The sequence below is a fragment of the Leucoraja erinacea genome, chromosome 29, assembly GCF_028641065.1.
Source record: "Leucoraja erinacea ecotype New England chromosome 29, Leri_hhj_1, whole genome shotgun sequence".
Classification (NCBI taxonomy): domain Eukaryota; kingdom Metazoa; phylum Chordata; class Chondrichthyes; order Rajiformes; family Rajidae; genus Leucoraja; species Leucoraja erinaceus.
The window spans coordinates 1153430-1173291 of NC_073405.1; the positions used below are offsets into that span (position 1 = coordinate 1153430).

General features: G+C 43.7%; 1 protein-coding gene across 1 annotated transcript; it reads left to right on the forward strand.

Annotated features, from left to right (window-relative positions):
- The first annotated feature begins 3279 nt into the window (after window positions 1–3279).
- LOC129710916 (protein Largen-like) lies at window positions 3280–18659 on the forward strand. Its single transcript, XM_055658222.1, has 2 exons — window positions 3280–3423; window positions 16241–18659. Exons 1-2 carry the CDS (start codon window positions 3280–3282, stop codon window positions 16913–16915), a joined length of 819 nt encoding a protein of 272 aa, XP_055514197.1. The 3' UTR covers window positions 16916–18659.
- Window positions 18660–19862: the final 1203 nt, after the last annotated feature.

Below are 19862 nucleotides of genomic sequence, written 5' to 3' on the forward strand. Positions count from 1 at the left end.
CTACACTAGTCCCACCTGCCTGCGTTTGACCCATATCCCTGATCTATCAATGTACCTGTCTAAATATTTCGAAACGTTACCTGCCTCAACTACCTCCTCCGGCAGCTTATTCCATATTCCCACCACCCTTTGCATGAAAAATTTACCACTCAGATTCCTATTAAATCTATCCTGCCCCCGCTTTCCTTAACTCTATGTCCTCTGGTTCTCGATTCCCCTACTCTGGGCAAGAGACTGTGCATCTACCCTATCTATTCCTCTCATGATTTTATACACTTCTATAAGATCACCCCTCATCCTCCTGCGCTCCAAGGAATAAAATCCCAGCTTGTTCAACCCCTCCCTGTAGCTCAGGCCCCTCGAGTCCTGGCAACATCCTCGTAAACCTTCTCTGCACCCTTTCCCGATGTAGTCAGGCAGGCAGATGGACAGGTGGAAGCAGCAACAAGTGTTGGCAGGTGACAGGCGGGACAGGTGGGACAGGTGGAAGCAGCAACAAGTGCTGGCAGGTGACAGGCGGGACAGGTGGGACAACAAAGGGCTGTCGCTCATGGAATCCGTGCGGAAAGAAGGAGATACATGGAACCAAATAAGGGAGGTAGCGTCAGCAGATGGGAACAGTGTGGGGGAAGGGATCCAGTGGGATGAGTGGATGAGGAATGTGGAGGGAGAGCGAGTGGGGAGTAGGCACTGTGTGGGTGGTGGATCGTAACTGGGTGGAGGGGTGGGTAGTAATTGGGTGGGGGGTGGATGAAAAGAAGGGAGTTGTGTGAGAGGACCTGGTTAGATCAGAAGAGAGAAAGGGACAGAGGGGAGAGTTTCCTTATCGGCTCCATGCTTCACCTTTCATTTCTATCAGGTACCACCACCTGTGGCCATTAGTTGCCTCAACTCATCACCTACGTAGGAAGGAACTACAGATGCTGGTTTATAGGGGGGTTGCACGCAAGGTCACTGGGTCATAGGGCGTGACTCACGGAGCTGCTCAATCCATCTGGAGGACATCCGTCACTTCCGGTATATGTTATTAATGCATGAAGCGCGTACTTTCCTACCTGTTAAAAAACGCCAAAATGTTGATTTTTGCGCTATAAACAATTGTGGGAGTCGGGGTAAGTGTGAGAGACATGTACCCAACTTCAGAATTCTAAACGTGAAGCGAAATGAAGGTAAAGAGAAGCGAGAGCTGAAGGGACAACAGCAGCTAAAGTGCTTGGCGAACATTGACCGTGCAGATATCGAAATTGAAAATATTGGGAATTATCGCGTTTGCTCACTGCATTTCATCAACAGTAAGGCATAATTTGTGCTTTTTCGTGATTTCTTTGGTATCTAAAACGTCTCAGAAGTGATAAACCTGGCTGTAAATTTTGCTTCAGAGGCGTTTTCTTTTTGTATGTAAAAACCCACTTGAGAACCATGGGCGATTTAAAAATTTTACAGCCAGATTTATCACTTCTGAAACTTTTTAGATGCCAAAGGAATCAAGAAAAAACACAAATAATGTTCGCCAAGCACTCTGGCTGTTGTTGTCCCTTCAGCTCTCGCTTCTATCTACCGTCATTTCTCCTCACTTTTGGAATTCTGAAGGAGGCTAAATATCTCACACGCTTATCCCGATTTCCATAATTATTTATAGCGCAAAAATTGACAATTTCGGCGGGTTTTAACGAGCCCGCTACGCTGGAAACAATGGCCAGTGCCTACCTGCAGTACATCGCGTGTACTCCACTTGGCGTAGCGTAGCAACAGTACGGGTCATGAGTCGTGACCCGACTGCCGTGAAACCTCCCTATACCAAGGATGGACACTAAATAACTCAGTGGGTCAGGCTGTATCTCTGAAGAAAATGAATAGGTGACGTTTCGAGTCGGGACCCTAAGGGTCTCCAGAGATGCACCTTGACCCGCTGAGTTACCCCAGCATTTTGTGTCAACCTATCACCTCCCAGTTTCTGTTGCCATCTCCCCCATTTTAGTCCGTGAACCAATCAGCCCTCTGCACTTGGACCCCCACCCACCCTATTCTTGCCGCCCCCTCCCCACTACTCATTAGATAGATGAAGAGGCCTGACCTGCTGAGTTCCTCCAGCAGATAAAAACATAGAAACATAGAAAATAGGTGCAGGAGTAGGCCATTCGGCCCTTCGAGCCTGCACCGCCATTCAATATGAACATGGCTGATCATCCCACTCAGTATCCCGTACCTGCCTTCTCTCCATACCCCCTGATCCCCTTAGCCACAAGGGCCACATCTAACTCCCTCTTAAATATATCCAATGAACTGGCCTCAACTACCCTCTGTGGCAGAGAGTTCCAGAGATTCGCCACTCTCTGTGTGAAAAAAGTTCTTCTCATCTCGGTTTTAAAGGATTTCCCCCTTATCCTTAAGCTGTGACCCCCTGTCCTGGACTTCCCCAACATCGGGAACAATCTTCCTGCATCTAGATAATATGTTATGTGGTCCCTTATGCCTCCTATATATTCTGCTCCAGATGTGACTTCACATTTAAGTGTGGATGGCATCTGTGAGCTGAGTTATTAGCACAGCCATGAATAACTTCCCTTCACTATTTTTCAATTCACTGCGAAGCTACAATCTTGGTTTCACCCCCTCTCCACTGCAGCAGAGAAATTGATTTATAAGAAGAAAAACAAAAAAACGGTTAATTTTACCCCCAAGACCCTCCAGCTGCTCAGACCCTCCCTCATTGGGAACAAATGCTGGAAGATTATTCCTATATTCCACGATTCTGAATTGACAATAGACAATAGACAATAGGTGCAGGAGTAGGCCATTCGGTCCTTCGAGCCGGCACCGCCATTCAATGTGATGATGGCTGATCATCACCAATCGGTACCCCGTTCCTGCCTTCTCCCCATATCCCCTGACTCCGCTATCTTTAAGAGCCCTATCTAGCTCTCTCTTCAAAGTTGTCACTGGCAATGTGAGTTTACAAAGTTTACATTGTGCAGTGTTAAATATCTTTTGTCATTTTTACAATTATAGCGGTATTTTTAAGATCCCCGAGTAACGCGAAACGGTCCTATTTATTTCACACACACACAGAGAGAGAAAGCTCATCGACTGGGACTGAGTGTGTGTTTGGCAGTGGGTTGGCCTTACGAGAGTTCAGCTCTGATTGAATATTAAAATATGCAGGATATAACTCTGCCACTGACAGAGAGAGGTCTATGCTGCAGACAGCGAGGCGGTCGGTCCCATGCACCAACAAGCAATGGGAATGTGAAAGCTGAGAAAGGAGAGGGGAGGGAGATCATGTCTGGGGAGCGGTGCTGGGGTGGAGAGGATTTAAAGATGCACAATGTCCAGCCCAAAGTGAAAGAGCAGATTATGTGTATTGTGAAAGACCTGGAACTGGTTCTAGGGGAACTGAAGACTGTTTCCACTGAGATGAAAGAGGTGGGTACGTGTCCACTTTGGTCATGAAATGAAAGCTTTCAGTGTTGGCAGAGTCTGATTTCAGTAAATTCTTGGGATGAGTTTTTTTTGGGGGGGCTTTTTTGAATCTGGGTGAACTGTGGAATAAGCTCACTTGTAAATGTGATCTTGCTGTAGTCGAGTGTTTGGGGCGGTGCGAGGAGACGCGGGGGTGATTTATTTACAACAGAGAACGTCCTGTTTGAGGTAAGATTTCTCCTAAGACGTCCAGTGATTAATGCTAGTTGTAAGAGAGCTGAAATAAGCCAATGTATATATATACACAAAAAATACAAGATTCCATTGTTCTAAACAGCCGATATTGTTGTTGTGGGGACAGCAACTAAAATGTTGGAGGAAATCAACTCGAGCTTGAAGCATTCTTGTTTCCTAAAACATTCTCCAGATGCTGACAGATGCACTGAACATCTACAGTATTTGATCTTTCAGTTCCAGATACATCTGTGCAATAGATGGGATTGCTTTGAGGAATTTTGAGTCGCTCATTGTTGCTCGGGGTGCAACATTGAAAAATGTCACACCCGTCAGATTAAAAGTGGCCTGGCCCATTTAAACATTTGCGACCATTATTGAGACGCGCTGACATGTGCAAACTGCAAGCAGAAGTAGACTACGGCTGATGTGGAGTGGATTTAAGAAGCCCCAGTTTATCCACAATCTACCTTCTCTCGTTGTATCTTCCTGTGCTGTCGGCCTCCGCAAATGTGGGCTTTCTTCGTATTGGTGTCTTGAATGTAACGTTAGTAAGTTATTTGTCCAGTGTGTGGGGCGCAGCGATGAACCAGAGCCAGCCTTCATCTGTCTCAGGTAGACAAAAATGCTGGAGAAACTCAGCGGGTACAGCAGCATCTATGGAGCGAAGGGAATAGGTAACGTTTCGGGGCTATCTCGCCTTGACTGACCGCTAGATGCACACTTCCTACCTGCCGCCAATGTAGAGTTTGCCATCCTTGTTTCCCCTCTCTGCAACAACAATAATATTTGTTGCTATTGTATCCATGAAAGCAACCAGTAGCAGTTAAAATAATAGACACAAAATGCTGGAGTAACTCAGCGGGACAGGCAGCATATCTGGAGAGAAGGAGTGGGTGGCGTTTCGTCTCTCCGGAGACGCTGCCTGTCCCGCTGAGTTACCCCAGCATTTTGTGGTTTAAATCTTCGATTTAAACCAGCAGCTGCAGCCCTTTCCCACGCAATGAACATGATGCCAGTTTAATACTTTGACTAAAGTCCTGACAGCTCGTGTACCTCCATGACCCCACATTTACAAAGCCATGTCTCTGGGGAATTACTTACTTTAGGTGTTTGAGAAATCCGAGAGCATTTGTGGCCGACACAGGCCATTCATTCATTAACTGCAGCACTTTGCAATGCAACGTCACTGACATAACATGAAATCCACTCCGCTCGATAGAAACTTTGCATGGAATAAAACTGCTTTGGGAATAAATATAAGTGTATGACAGTGCTGAGATTTAAAGTGCAATTATCTTCAGTTTCAACTGTAAAAAATTCAAAGGAAATGAAATAACGTGGGAGAGATGTAGCTGAGGTAGACAAACGTGCTGGAGAAACTCAGCGGGTGCAGCAGCGTCTATGGAGCGAAGGAAATAGGCAACGTTTCGGGCCGAAACCCTTCCGGGTTTCGGCCCGAAACGTTGCCTATTTCCTTCAAGGGTTTCGGCCTGAAACGTTGCCTATTTCCCTCGCTCCAGAGATGCTGCTGCACCCGCTGAGTTTCTCCAGCACTTTTGTCTACCTTCCATTTTCCAGCATCTGCAGTTCCTTCTTAAACAGAGTTGTGGCTGAGCTGTTTAGATTTAGTTAGCGCGTGACAGAGCTTTAAATCTATAATTGACTGGCCATTAGTTTCACGATACGGCCTCTGGTGAGTGTTGAGAGATGCCCTTCCTTCCCTCAGTATAGAGCAGCATCTGCCTCGGTTATGTGTAGCGGCCTTTGTAGACTGACAGCCACCAACAGCAAGTGTAAGTGAATGCTCTGCCTATCTGGCAGCAACCAAATGGCCTTCCCAACCTGCCCATGGAAGGCAGCATTTCAGAGTATGGATTAACTGGCATGTGGGAACTTCTCCTCAATGCAGGAAAGGTGTGTGTTGTTGTCACAAACGCAATGGGACCAGCACACACACAGGGACATCCAGATTCAGATTCTTCCCGGCTGTTTATCAGGCAACTGAACCATCCTCTCACAAACTATAGAGCGGTCCTGTCCTCCCATCTACCTCATTAGAGAACCTTGGACTATCTTAACCGAACTTTATAAGTTCATAAGTTATAGGAGCAGAATTAGGCCATTTTGCCCATCGAGTCTACTCCGCCATTCAATCATGGCTGATCTATCTCTCCCTCCTATCCCCATTCTCCTGCCTTCTCCCTATAACCCCAAACACCTGTTCTAATCAAGGACTTTACTGGACTTTATCTTGCAATAAACGTTATTCCCTTTATCCTGTATCTGTACACTGTGGACATGATCATATTGAATGGCAGTGCTGGCTCAAGGGGCCGAATGGCCTACTCCTGCATCTATTTTCTCTGTTTCTATTTTTCTATCTGGATCAGGCAGATGAGATTTGCTTCAATCTCATCACTATTCCAATCATACAAGTCTAGGTAGAGAATATTACTCACTTATTTATTCCATATAAGGTATCACAGTGGATTGCTATTCTATCTTTTGCACAGATCTGGTCACCAGCATTCAGATGTAGGGGCTCTGCCTGATGTTTCTGCTCCCAAGTACAAATTGGAGCACCCCCAAACCCCCAGCATCTTTTCTAAGATCAGCTAAGTCAGAGATCCAACTGGCCATGTCTGTATTGCTGTTCCACATTGGGAAAGGGAGCCACTAACCAAAGTGCAATGAAAAGCCTCCGTATTTATTTTCTTTCCAACCATATACATATGTTGTTGCAACTCTCTCGATTGCACCAAGGTAGTATTTGGGCAGTACTTACAAACTTCTTTCATGCCCATCTTCCATGTTACAAATGTTGACCTCGTTGTCATCGTCCGTCCTGAAAAGGATGCAAGCTTCCGGCAACAATCAGTGGGAGCCATCACTTGTCGCAGTAGATGATGGTGGTAGCAGAATTAGCTCAGGGTACTTCCAGTTTCCAGCCCCGCCATGTAGACGCTTCTGCTATGGGGCCGTACTTACAATCAATTGATCTTTGTCTACCTTCATAATGTTGAAAATATCAGAGGATTGACTTTGAATGCAACATAGAAACATGCAGGAGTAGGCTATTCAGCCCTTTGAGCCAGCACCGCCATTCAATATGATCATGGCTGATCATCCAGAATCAGTACCCCGTTCCTGCTTTCTTCCCATATCCCTTGATTCCGTTAGCCCTAAGAGATAAATCAAACTCAATCTTTTGGGGTCCATCTGTGGAACTGAAGTGTTAGTTCAACAGTGAAATCTGGTGGTGTAAGGAACCCTACTGGTCCTGTTAATGATGATCAGGCTAGACCAAGGCTGTCGACATATTTACTGGCAATCGCTGGTTGAAGCTTGCTAAACTCAGACTGCTCCTCTTTGAACATGTCAAACAACGACGACTTTTCCTTGCATGCCCCATGAAGGTGCCACAACCCCACTGTCACAGTCTGCCCTCCCCTCATTCTCATCCACTTCACCTCCCAGTACTTTTCCACCGGTCCCTCCTTCTCCTCACCTGCCTGCCACTCCCCTCTCATCAGCCCAACTCTCCTCACCTGTTGCACTCAGTTGCCTCTGATCACCAATTAACCCGGTATATAGACTCTCCTCACCATTCACACAGTGCCAGATTGTTCTCAGCATTCATGCAAGACTCTCCAGCGATTTCCCGACTGCCTACACGGATTCGAACCTGCCTGCCCCTGACCATTCTGTCCTGTCGTCTTCCCGTCTATCACCTCAGCCTTCTGTCCCCGACCTCCTGGTTTCTGTCTGCCTCTCTCCTGGGCTGTTTGGTGTATCCCTGCAACGGCTCCTCGACTTCCTGCCTGGCTTCGACTCTCCTTTCGTCTGTCCCTTGCTGGTTTGTTTGCATCGTGTGCTGGATCTCCTGGTTACCGGACCTTCCGCTACCCCGACTACGTCTCCTGCCTGTCCCTCTTCGGAACCCTCGCTCAATCCTGAGCCTCTGTGTGAGTACGGTGTACCCATTCCTGTGTTACTACTCTGTGTTACAGTATCGCAATAAAGTTCATGACCAATTATACCTGCCTGATTCTGTGCTGCTATTGGGTCCAAACTATACCCGTTACACCCACTGAGGAAGTCAATACTATGTGAAGCTAGAGAATATTTTAGCATCACAGTTTTGTTTCAGTTTGCAGAAATAGTTATAGTAGTTAGAATACATAAACTATATCAATCATTAATTTTGCAGATATACCAAAGGATATGCAATTGACAGTTAAAGTGTTGTCTATTAAATATTTAGGGCACCTTGCTCCTCTAATGACCAACTACTGTGAACCGTGAGATGCCAGTCTCAATCTTCAAACATTCATATTGCATTCTGCCTATTAAGCCCGTGTCAACTCTTTGAATGAGTAACATGAAGAAAGCAATTTATCGGGATATCTCACAGCATGGTTTGGCAATATGTTCACGTTATAGGAGTAGAGTTGGGCCATTCGGCCCATCGAGTCTACTTCGCCATTCAATCATGGCTGATCTCTGCCTCCTAATCCTATTTTCCTGCCATAAAAATATCCACTGACTTGGTCTCCACAGCCCTCTGGTTGGAACAGCTCCATCTAAAACCACAAGAAATCACAGAGAATTGTGGATGCACCCCAAACCAACCGCCCTTCCATCTACACCTCACGCTGCCTTGGCAAGGCCAGCAGCATCATCAAGGACTAATCTCACTGCGGACAGTCCCCCTTCTCCCCTCTCCCATCAGACAAGAGGTACAGAAGTGTGAAAATGCACACCTCCAGATTCAGGGAGTTTGTTCCCAGCTGTTATCAGGCAACTGAACCATCCTATCACCAACTAGAGTGGTCCTGAACTACCATCTGTCCCTCAGACTATCTTTAATTGGACTCTACTGAACTTTATCTTGCATTAAACATGTTTTCCTTTATCCTGTATCTGTACATAGTGGACAGCTTGATTGTAATCATGTATAGTCTTTACGCTGACTGGAGAGCACGTAACAAAAAACATTTCACTGTACCTCGATACATGTGACAATAAACTAAACTATCGGCTCTTAGAGAGATATGTATTGGAATGCTGAGGGGGGGGGGGGGGCAGTGGAGACAAATTCTCTGGAGGCTTTCAAGAGAGAATTAGAGATCTCTTAAATATGAAGGGCTATGGGGAGAAGGCAGGAACGGGGTACTGATTGGGGATGATCAGCCAAGTTCACAGAGAATGGCGGTGCTGGCTCGAAGGGCCGAATGGCCTACGCCTGCACCTCTCGTCTCTTATCATCATTGCATATACGTTCTCCTATTCACTCAACAGATTTTCTCATTCTGACCTCTGCTAAATCTTCCTTCAACCTTCTCTGTGAGAAGAAGAAAATACCCTTTTCTCATGTATCTCTCTTTCTCAAGGGAAAGGTTTAGGGAGATTTACCAGAGGTCAGAATTACAGGATGAAGCAATCAAAATTAATGGAGGAAGTTACCAATAGAAATAGTTGATTTAGATGAACAAGGTGAGATCTCAGATACTTATATCGATTACTTCCATTATTTCATCAAACGCTAGATCCCGTTTGTCGATAGATTAACTAATTCATGCCCATTGTCTTTAATTTACCTACATTTTACAAATTACTTTGTCATGGTTTGTCAAGGGCGCAGCGGTAGAGTTGCTGCCTTACAATGCTGGCAGTGCCAGAGACCCTGGTTCTATCCTGACTACGGGTGCTGTCTGTACGGAGTTCTTCCTGTGATCTGCGTTGGTTCTCTCCGGGAGCTGCGCTTGCCTCCCACACTTCAAAGAGATACAGGTTTGTAGGTTAATTGGATTGGTATAAGTGTAAATTGTCCCTAGTGTGTGTAGGATAGTGTTAGTGTGTGAGGATCGCTGGTCGGCGCGGACTTGGTGGGCCGAAGGGCCTGTTTCCGTGCTGTATCTCAAAGTAAACTAAAATTAAAAGGCTGACTGGTGCCTCCATTATTTTTTAACTTTTCCCTTGTGCTTGCTTACATTAATTACATTGAGCAGTCGACAGCTTTTCATGATTGGCCTCAAAAGTCAGGTTCCATGGGTCAAGTCATACAAGCCTCTGAATAAGATGCATGCTGGCAACTGCTCAGATCTTACCATTAAGAAAAAGTGAAATGAAAGTCAGCTGTGGTAAGCAAAGAACCTGTGCAAATGACTATTTGGGAATGGTACATAATAGGTCAGACCCAGCCTGACAGAAAAATAGAAGAGATACATTTTAAACTCTATAGCCTGCCAGCTAGTAAAGAATGTGAAGTAGATTTATGGAGATTCTAATGATTTTTTGTCTGAAGAAGGGTCTCGACCCAAAACGTTGCCTATTTCCTTTGCTCCATAGATGCTGCCTCACCCGCTGAGTTCCTCCAGCATTTTTGTCTACCTTCGATTTTCCAGCTTCTGCAGTTCCTTCTTAAACTAATGATTTTTCTGGTCAATTTGAGATAATTAGTTTTATTTTCAGACCATGCACTATGGCACTGAAACAAACATTGATGGCAGATTAATAAATCTACTGAAATGGCAGAAATATATTTATTACTTAGAATATAGCTACCAAACTAGTGAACATTCATGTTGCTCATTATTCGTTTCTCTGTTTTTTTCAGTTAATGTAATATTAATTTAATTTTTCTGCTAACTTAATCTCCAATAACAGAGTAAATGGAATTCTAATTTAATTGTTTCTTATGTCAGGATATTACAAGGATTCTATCATTATATTTGCAGTTAATGTGCTCCATAAAGTTTCCTTCGTATATGCATTTCCTTCTACATTCTTTCCTGGAAATGCATTGTGGCGGCAAATATCTGATTTATTCCTCCTCTATTGTCTTATTTTAACATGTTTGAACGAATAATGGCGGCACGGTGGCGCAGCGGTAGAATTGCTGCCTTACAGCGCCAGAGACCCGGGTCTCTGGTTCGATCCTGACGACGGGTGCTGTCTGTACAGAGTTTGTATGTTCTCCCCGTGACCTGCATCGGTTTTCCCCGAGATCTTCGGTTTCCTCCCACAATCCAAAGACATACAGATCTGTAGGTTAATTGGCTTGGTATAAATGTAGATTGTCCCAAGTGTGTGCAGGATAGTTTTAGTGTGCGGGGATCGCTGGACGGCGCGGATTTGGTGGGCCGAAAGGCCTGTTTCCACACTGTATCTCGAGACTATACTAATTCCATCACTTCAACCCTCTGTACAGTCCTCCTATTTTGTGAAACAACCATTTATTTGGTTCCTTACCAAATGCCCATTGAAAAATAGTTTTCACCTCATCTGCACAACATTAAACCTTCCAAAAAAAAAGTTGCTTTATTACAAGGATGTTGCCAAGAATAGAGGGTCTGAGATAAAGGGAGAGGTTGAGCAGATTCCCTGGGGCGCAGGAGAATGTGGGGTGATCTTATAGAGGTGTATAACATTATAAGAGGAATAGATTGGATAGAGGCACAGTCTCTTGCCCAGAGTAGGATAATCAAAAACCAGAGGACATACATTTAAGGTGAAGGGGGAAAAGATTTATAGGAATCTGAGGGGCAACTTTGTCACACAAAGGGTGGTGGGTGTGTGGAACAAGCTGCCAGAGGAGGTTGGTGAGGCAGGAACTATTGCAACATTTAAAAAGCAATTAAGACTGGTACATGGATGGATCAGGTTTAGTGGGGTATGGGCCAAACGCAGGCAGGTGGGACTAGTGCAGATGAGGCCTAATGGTCGATGTGGGCAAGTTGCGTCTGTTTCCACGTTGTATGACTATTAACCACAGGCTTCCTTTCGTAAAAGTGATTCTGCCTAATCATGTTATTATTTTCTGAGCCTACTGGTAGCACTATCTTATAGACATTTCCCATACATTATGCTGGGTTAAGTGGTTTGTGGTACTTCTTGCCTCTCTTTAGCCAGTGAGTGAGGTTGTCAGGGTTGTCAGGAACACTTTCAGCCAAGTTGATCTCCAATGCACTTTATCCTGTTCAAGAAGATGCTTGTGGGAAACTGGTTCACCTCGCTGTTCCAACAGTTCGAGCAACACCATTAATGACTTTTGTTGGCAGCTGAAGCCTGACACACTTTATGTTGACTAAATATTATCCATTTATCTGCAACCATGCAGAGATTTACACATTTTCGGCCCGAAACGTTGCCTATTTCCTTCGCTCCATAGATGCTGCTGCACCCGCTGAGTTTCTCCAGCTTTTTTGTGTACCAGAGATTTACACATGCTGGCACTGGATGTACTGATTTATATTTACACTGTATTGGTCTGCCACCTAGCGACTAAATAGTGGCAGACTAGAGGCCAGATTTGTCTGTCCAAGGGAGGAGCAATTTCACTATTTATACCACATTTCAAATTCTCTTATCATTCTGGCAAGTGCAGAATAATCTTATTTTGCTATGAATCTTAGTACAAATGCTCAATTAATTTTCTTCTAGGTCCACATTTTATATAGTAATAATTCTGAGAATTTAATGAATAATATCAAAAACATTAAGGGTCTTGACCAGAGAATAGAAGGTTCTAATACAGCTTGGGGTTTCAGTATTATCTGCTGTAAACAAAGGTTTTGCCCTTGAGATTTACAAAACCATTGAGATTTTAAAAAATACATTAAAGTGATCATTCCAGATCCATTGTTAAAAATCCCAACGATTTAAAAGATTAAAATTCTCCGTCCAATGTGAGGCTCAACTGGTCAAAGTGAATTGCTATAGATGTCCTTTCTCTCAATTCAATTGACCCGAGTTAGGCTCGGGGTGGGAGATTGCAACCTTCACGTGGTCTACCCTGTTTCGACGAATGCAATCAACCTGGCGTGCACAACAAAGATCAAACAGAACGTTGTCTTACAACTTTAGGCTGTGCGCGCCATACACAAGAGCCAGGATCCAAATATGCTTTACGTTGAACTGAGAAAGGAAATCTATCTAATTTTTAAACTGTGTCATTTCTATTTCTTAAATTTTATCACAATTAGAGTAGCAAATCTGCTCAGAATGGAATTGAGACGTTTGCTATCATTGATACTGCGCTGGATCTTCTAACTTGACAACTGGCTATTTCTGCTCCCACTTCTTTTCTCATCAGAAGTTGAACGAACCGATGAAATCTTTCGCCCGCCATCCTTCCAAGAACACTATAAAATAGCAGGTGGAATTCCTTCGCCCTTCACGCTTGCCTACCATTCAATGCGTTCAATGCAAATCTGTCTTGGGCCTCATCTTCTTTCCTGTGCCAGCTCCGATAGCCCACCATTCACTCATCTTACAAAATATATGGCTACTTCCTCTGTAAGTAACCCCAATGAGCTATAGTAACAATAACCTTCAGCCTCCCCCCATCTCAACATGACCCTGGCAGTGAAGTATCCCCCAGTCTTTGAGTAACGGAATCACCTCCACTGTCAATGATCCAGGCTCCGCCAATATATTTTGGTACACATTAAAATTAGATGAGAGGCAGTAAAATAGAGACACATGAGACCGCATATGTTGGAACCTTGAGCACAAAACCTTCGAAGAAACCCAACCAGCCAGGCACCATAGATAGACGTATAGTGCTGGAGTAACTCAATGTGTCAGTGGCAGCATCTATGGAGAAAAAGATGGGTAACATTTTGGTTGGAGGGCCTTCTTCAGAACTGACCCAAAACGTCACCCATCCTTTTTCTCCAGAGATGCTGCCAGACCCGCTACGTTACAGCACTTTGTGTCTATCTTTCGTATAAACCAGCACGTGCAGTTCTTTGTTTCTACATTTTGGCCAGGCAGCACCTTTGGCAAGTAACAGTCAATGTTTCAGGTCTGTCTGAAGTGTCCCAACCCGAAACCTCATCTGTCTATTTCTTCCACAGATGTTGCATGCCCTGCTGAGGTTCTCCAGCAGATGTTTTGCTAAACAAGAGGTATCTGATTAAATGTGGTCCCAGAAAGACATTGAGTCTCTGATTCAGTGTGTAAGCTGGTGGGACTGTGATAGGGCTGAAGGTAGGGAATTGGTGAGAGCAAGCCGTAATAGTGACTTTTAATGTTCCACACTCGGCTTTAAAGACTTTTGCGATGAAAGGATATCAACCTGAAATGTCTCCATTCCACAGATTGTGTGAGCATTTTCCATTTTAATTTTAAATCAGAAAAGTTAATACTTCAGGCTTTTTTTCTTTGTGTAGGAAGGACCTGCAAATGCTGGTTTAAACCGAAGATGGACACAAAATGCTGGAGTAACTCAGCAGGACAGGCAGCATGTCTGGAGAGAAGGAACGGGTGACGTTTCAGGTCGAGACCCTTCTTCAGACCAGAATCTGAAGGGTCTCAACCTGAAACATCACCCATTCCTTCTCTCCAGAGATGTTGTCTGTCCTACTGAGCTACTCCAGGTGTTTTTCTTTATCTAGTGTAAGTTCTTTGTGACCTTGTCATCAGCCTTCATGAATTCCTGGAGACCTTTGCAACAGTCTGGTCAGCCTCTAATCAGCTGATGCAGCATCATGAATGGCTGGAGATTTATTGAACTGACATGACAGCATGTCCTCGTATTGTACTTGTTCATGATTGTTGGTGGAATTCATCATCAATAGAATTCCTTCTCCACAACCATGCCGGCTTTTAAGTGTCTTTGCCATGTCTCTTGTGATTTCCTTTATTATATAGACATAGACATTACAGAAATCCAGCTTGACTCATAGAGTTTGATCAGTAAAGGAATGTTTACATTAGGTTGAAATTTGCAGACAAAATGGCACCACGTTAGAAGTCAATATGTCAACAGATACAAAAATCCCTCACCAAACTGCAGCTCATTTTGAAAAATAAATGATTCTGAGATTGTTATGGAAGGAGTATGTTTAAGGATGATGAAGAATGGGCTAGAATTTCCCAGGTTTTCTTTATTATTTTAAGCTTTAACTCATTTGATACTGGTTACATCGACTCTAAGATGTAACAGATGCAATGTTTCCTTTTTATCTTTTATTTATGGATGATTATGGTATAAATATGGTCAAATATTAGGATAGCACTATTTACTGCTGCAGCGTATCTGGTTTTGCATTATTATGTAGACTACGATACAAGGTCCAGGTGTATTTTTTAAAAGCACATTCCCATATATGAGAGAGATCGGAAAATGATGGTTGAGTAAACTTCTATGGTGTTTATATCAAGATATTTAATCTTTCTTTTCATTTCCAACATGTATTGAGTGAAATCTGTTGGTTTTCAGGCAGATGAAAAACTTGTTTTAGGGTGGGACAGAGGCTGTAGGGAATGCCATTCAGACAAGTCGATCACACAACATCCTAAGTGAGCCAGCGAGCCCAGCGTGGTGCGAGGGTTTCATGGAAGGAGTTCAGCAAGTCTCTGAAGATAATGAGTTTTCAATGATGGGATCTGGCGTGGGGCCACCGAGAACATAGTGGGGGCGATGGGGGTACTGTGGACCAAGGGAGAACTGGTGGGGTAGGAGGGGGCTACTGCCACGTGCAGCGGCAGGTAGATTAGACTTTGTCGGCACCAACATGTAGCGGCACTTGTGTACTGCCTGGGTTGTATGCAAAACTAAGCTCTTCAATGTACTGAGGAACTCCATGTACACGTGACAATATAGTATCAATTAATCATTCATTCATTCACTGGGAACAGCTGTCTCTGACCAAGATTGTTCAGGTGAGCTAGTGCTATCTAAGAGAGGAAGCTGATCTCGTTAGAGGTGGTTTAGGGTGAAGGGGGAAGGATTTAATAGGAATCTGAGGGGTAATTTTTTTCACACAAAGGGTGGTGGTGTTCTGTGCTGCATCTTTGTGGAACCAGCCTGTTGCTAAAGGTGCTCCTCAGGTTGACCAGTGTGTCATGGAGGGGGTGAGCTGTATTGTCCAAGATTGTCCACAGTTTGTGCAGCATTCTCCCCTCCAATACCACCTCCAGGAGGAAATAGGAAGTAATTTGCTTGATAAGAACTGATTTACTTGTTAAGATATAAATGAGAAGCTAAATAATGAACGGCTATTGACATAGCTGATGTAGCCCTCAGAAGAGGGGTGGAAAGAGAAGAGACCTTAAAATTGCCCGTATGGGTAGGGGACAGGAGGAAGTCAATGGACAAGTGTGAGAGACAAAGGGTTACAGGGAAAATAAGTGGGATAATGATATTGATGGGAATGCTCTTGAGAACTGTCATGAACTCAACAGGCCTGGATAGAGTCGATGTGGAGAGGACATTTCCATTATTGGGAGAGTCTAGGACCAGAGGCCATAGCCTCAGAATAAAAGGGCGTTTTTAGAAGGATGAGGAGGAATTCCTTTAGCCAGAGGGTGGTGAATCTGTGGAATTCAAGGCCGTCAATGGATATTTTTAAGGTGCAGGTTGATAGGTTCATGATTAGTATTGGTGTCGGGGTTATGGGGGGGGGAAAAGGCAGGAGAATGAAGTTGAGAGGGAAAGATAGATCAGCCATAATTGAATGGTGGAGTAGACCTAATGGCCTAATTCGGCTCCTATAACTTATAATAGAATACATCTTCAATGCTGTAAGCCAATATGAACAACTTGACAATATGTTCCGTTTATTTCCAACAGGTGGTGGGACAAATAGACCAACTGACCTCAAACCTGAACCTGTGCGAGGATATAAATGAAAGTTACAAAAGTGATACCCTAGACAGCAGTTCCAGCGGAGTGACAGTATCGACTCTAGAGAAGTCCAAAGACAAGGCCAAACTGGTTATTAAACCTATACCAACATCAAGCGCTGTCCTAACAGTGCTTCGCAAATCCAAACCTCCACCCCCACCCCCACGGAGGACACCAGTCAGGGCGGCAAGCCCGGCAAAGTCAACTTGTACAAATAACAATCACAAAACTAATGGCACCAACATGCACAATGGAACACATTCAACTACTGACGGGCTGGAGAGAAACTGTGAAGGATGCAGTGCAAGGTCTGACACTTCAACACGGGTGCCACAAAGTCAACTGGAAGCTGATGATAAAACCAAATCATTATCAAACACTTTTATCAGCCAGCAATCCTCAAAGTGCGTCCGTTATCCCAGCTCCACAACCAAACTTGAAGTTCCCATACAGAGGAAAGCTTGCACATGTGGTTGCAGTGCCAGATCACAACACAATACTTGTCTACACCAAAGAGCACCATCAATCTGTAACAGCAGCACTTCCACAACAAACGTAGCCACAGCATCACATTCAAAGCATCAATCCGCAGTCCGGAAGCCTACCTCTACAACAGTCTGAAATATACGTTTGCAAACAATGCTTCTCAATCATCAGTCAAATGGAATTACATTAACTGACATCTCAAGAGCATTCCATACAGTAAGGCAGATAACTGAAGCAGGTAAGTGACTCAAAATGATCACACTCGAATTTTTACGTTTTGGCCCTTAGAATTCATTTCCCAATAGACAAAATGGGTATTCTGCAACCACCAAACTTAAATATGTCATTTTAATTAATTTTGTAAATACAAACGATATTAATCCATCCACTCTTCATGATGTATCTTTTGTGCAATTGGTGTGAATGAACACTGTACTCCACCATGGCGGCACAGCGGTATAGTTGTTGCCTCACAGCGGCAAAAGGTTAGGTTCAATCCCGACCACGGGTGCTGTCTATACCGCATTTGTACATTCTCCCTGTGACCGCGTGGGTTTTCTCCGGGAGCTCGTTTCCTCCCACTTTCCAAAGACGTGCAGGTTTGTAGGTTCATTTGTTTGGTAAAATTAAAATTGTCCCTAGTGTGTGCAAGAACATGCATTAGTGTGTGGGGATCACTGGTCAGTACAGACTCAATGGTCGAAAGGCCTGTTTCCGCACTGTATCTCTAAACTAAACTAATTCTATTACGTCAACCCTCTGTTCAATTCTATTTTGTGAAACAACCATTTATTTGGTTCCTTATCAAATGGCCAAAAATATAGCATTCACCTCATCTACACAAGTTAAACCTTCCAAATAAAAGTTGCTTAATTACAAGGATGTTGCCAGTATTAGAGGGTTTGAGATGAAGGGAGTGGTTGAGCAGGCTGGGATTTTCAAGAGAGTTCGATAGGGCTCTTAAATATAGCGGAGTCAGAGGATATGGGCAGAAGGCAGGAACGGGGTACTGATTGGGGATGATCAGCCATGATCACATTGAATGGTGGTGCTGGCTCGAAGGGCCGAATGGCCTACTCCTGCGTTTATTGTCAATTGACTATTCTCTGGAGCACAGGAGGATGTGGGGTGATCTTATAGAGGTGTATAAAACTATGAGAGGAATTGTTCGGGTAGGCGTACAGATTCTCTTCCCCAGAGTAAGCGAATCAAGAACCAGAGGGCATGGGTTCAAGGTGAAGGGGGAAAGATTTTATAGTAACCCGAGAGGTAACTTTTACACGCAAAAGGTGGTGGGTGTATGGAACGAGCTGCCGGAGGAGGTAGTTGAGGCCTCCATATATTTTCCTGTTTCAGTGCCCAAATCAAACTTGAGATCAGACTAAATGTATGTCAATCAATGCATCACTTCCACTTTATGAACATACAAAATTTAGGAACCTCGGCAAGACCAACTCGCGTATCAGATCAAAAGCACGTTTGACATGAAATATATTTGAGTCTTTACATATTATTGGCTGCCATCCCTTAGCACAAACAGGGCAAAGCATCAATAGTGTGCCATTAATGTTTTTATCTATGACCACATGCAAAGTAATATCAAAGGCATTAGATTCCAGGATTAACACAAACATCAGTTGCTCTGGATGCTAAATAATCATCTCTGTCGGCCACTTCGAAGATATATACATGGGCCCTAGTCATGGTCTCAACCTCTTGTCTGGGGATAATACACTATAGACAATTCAGGAAAGATTTAGTTGTGACTTTTCAGTTCTGGTTTCCTAGTAAATTTATTTTACACATTCACTTACACTTATATCCTTTCTAATGACAGAGATCAGAGGTGTTAACAGTACAGTAAAGATGGTGTACGAGATTGAGCCATGAATTCTGTTTTTCTATACAATCTCTCTAGAAACTCATTTATTTTACATTTGTAAACATCTATACTTGGTATGCTCTGCTTGTCTGTCCCAGTTAGTTATCGAGGACTCCTTATCCTTCCTGCCACAGACATTTGTATTTATGTTTAGTGATCAATTGGATCCCTATTTACAAAATTAATAAAGGAATAAAGTTCTGGGGTAACTCGGTGGGTCAGGCAGCATCGCTGGAGAACATAGGTGATGTTTTGTGTGGGGACCTTTCTGACAAGGCAGACTTGACCAGCTGAGTTAGTTCAGCATTTGGCCTTTTTTTGTAAAGCAGCATCTGCAATTCATTGTTTCTACAAAATCATCCACATCTTCTATATGGCGGCTCAGTCCTCCTGCATACGAATTACATCCAGCAATTTAATACCATTCATCTGAAATTGCACTTCTCCCCAACCTCTTATATGACTTATGTAATGAGCAAGCAAGTACTCCCAGCAATGACGCTTGTGAACTATTTTCAGCTACAATTGTTTTCTGTTCCCTCCCACATTCCAAAGGCATGCAGGGTTGTAGGTTAAATGGCATCTGTAAATAACCCCCAGTGTGTAGGTTAGGAAAGTGGGAGGTCGAAAGAAGGCTGTGGAGACCGTCAATGGATATTTTTAGATTTTTAGATTTTGACAAATTGTCAGGTGTCATGCGGAGAAGGCAGGAGAATGGGGTTGAAAGTGAAAGACAGATCAGCCATGATTGAATGGCGGAGTAAACTTGATGGGCCGAATGGCCTAAAACTGCTCCCATAACTTATGGACTTTTGTGTCATCTATTCTGCTATTTATCCTTGCCTATTTATTCAATGGCTTGTTTTCCCTCTACTAATAAATTTGACAAGAGCTACTTGAAGAATCCTCAGGCTCCATTCCAAATAATTTTTGCAAGTGATAATGCTTTTGTAATTTTATCCCTAAGTTTATTACGAGCAGCTGCACTTTATCATGGCCATGTTTTTGTCCTATATTTTACATTTATTGTATTTCCTATTTTACTCCCACCTCTACCCATCATAAACACCCATCCATCTTAGATATATTTCTTATTCAATTCTCCTTGATCACCACTTTAAATATTTTCTCTGCTGCTCTGAATTTTTGCAAGAACCTCATAATTTTCCATTTCAATACTCTATGTACTATGTTGTAAAC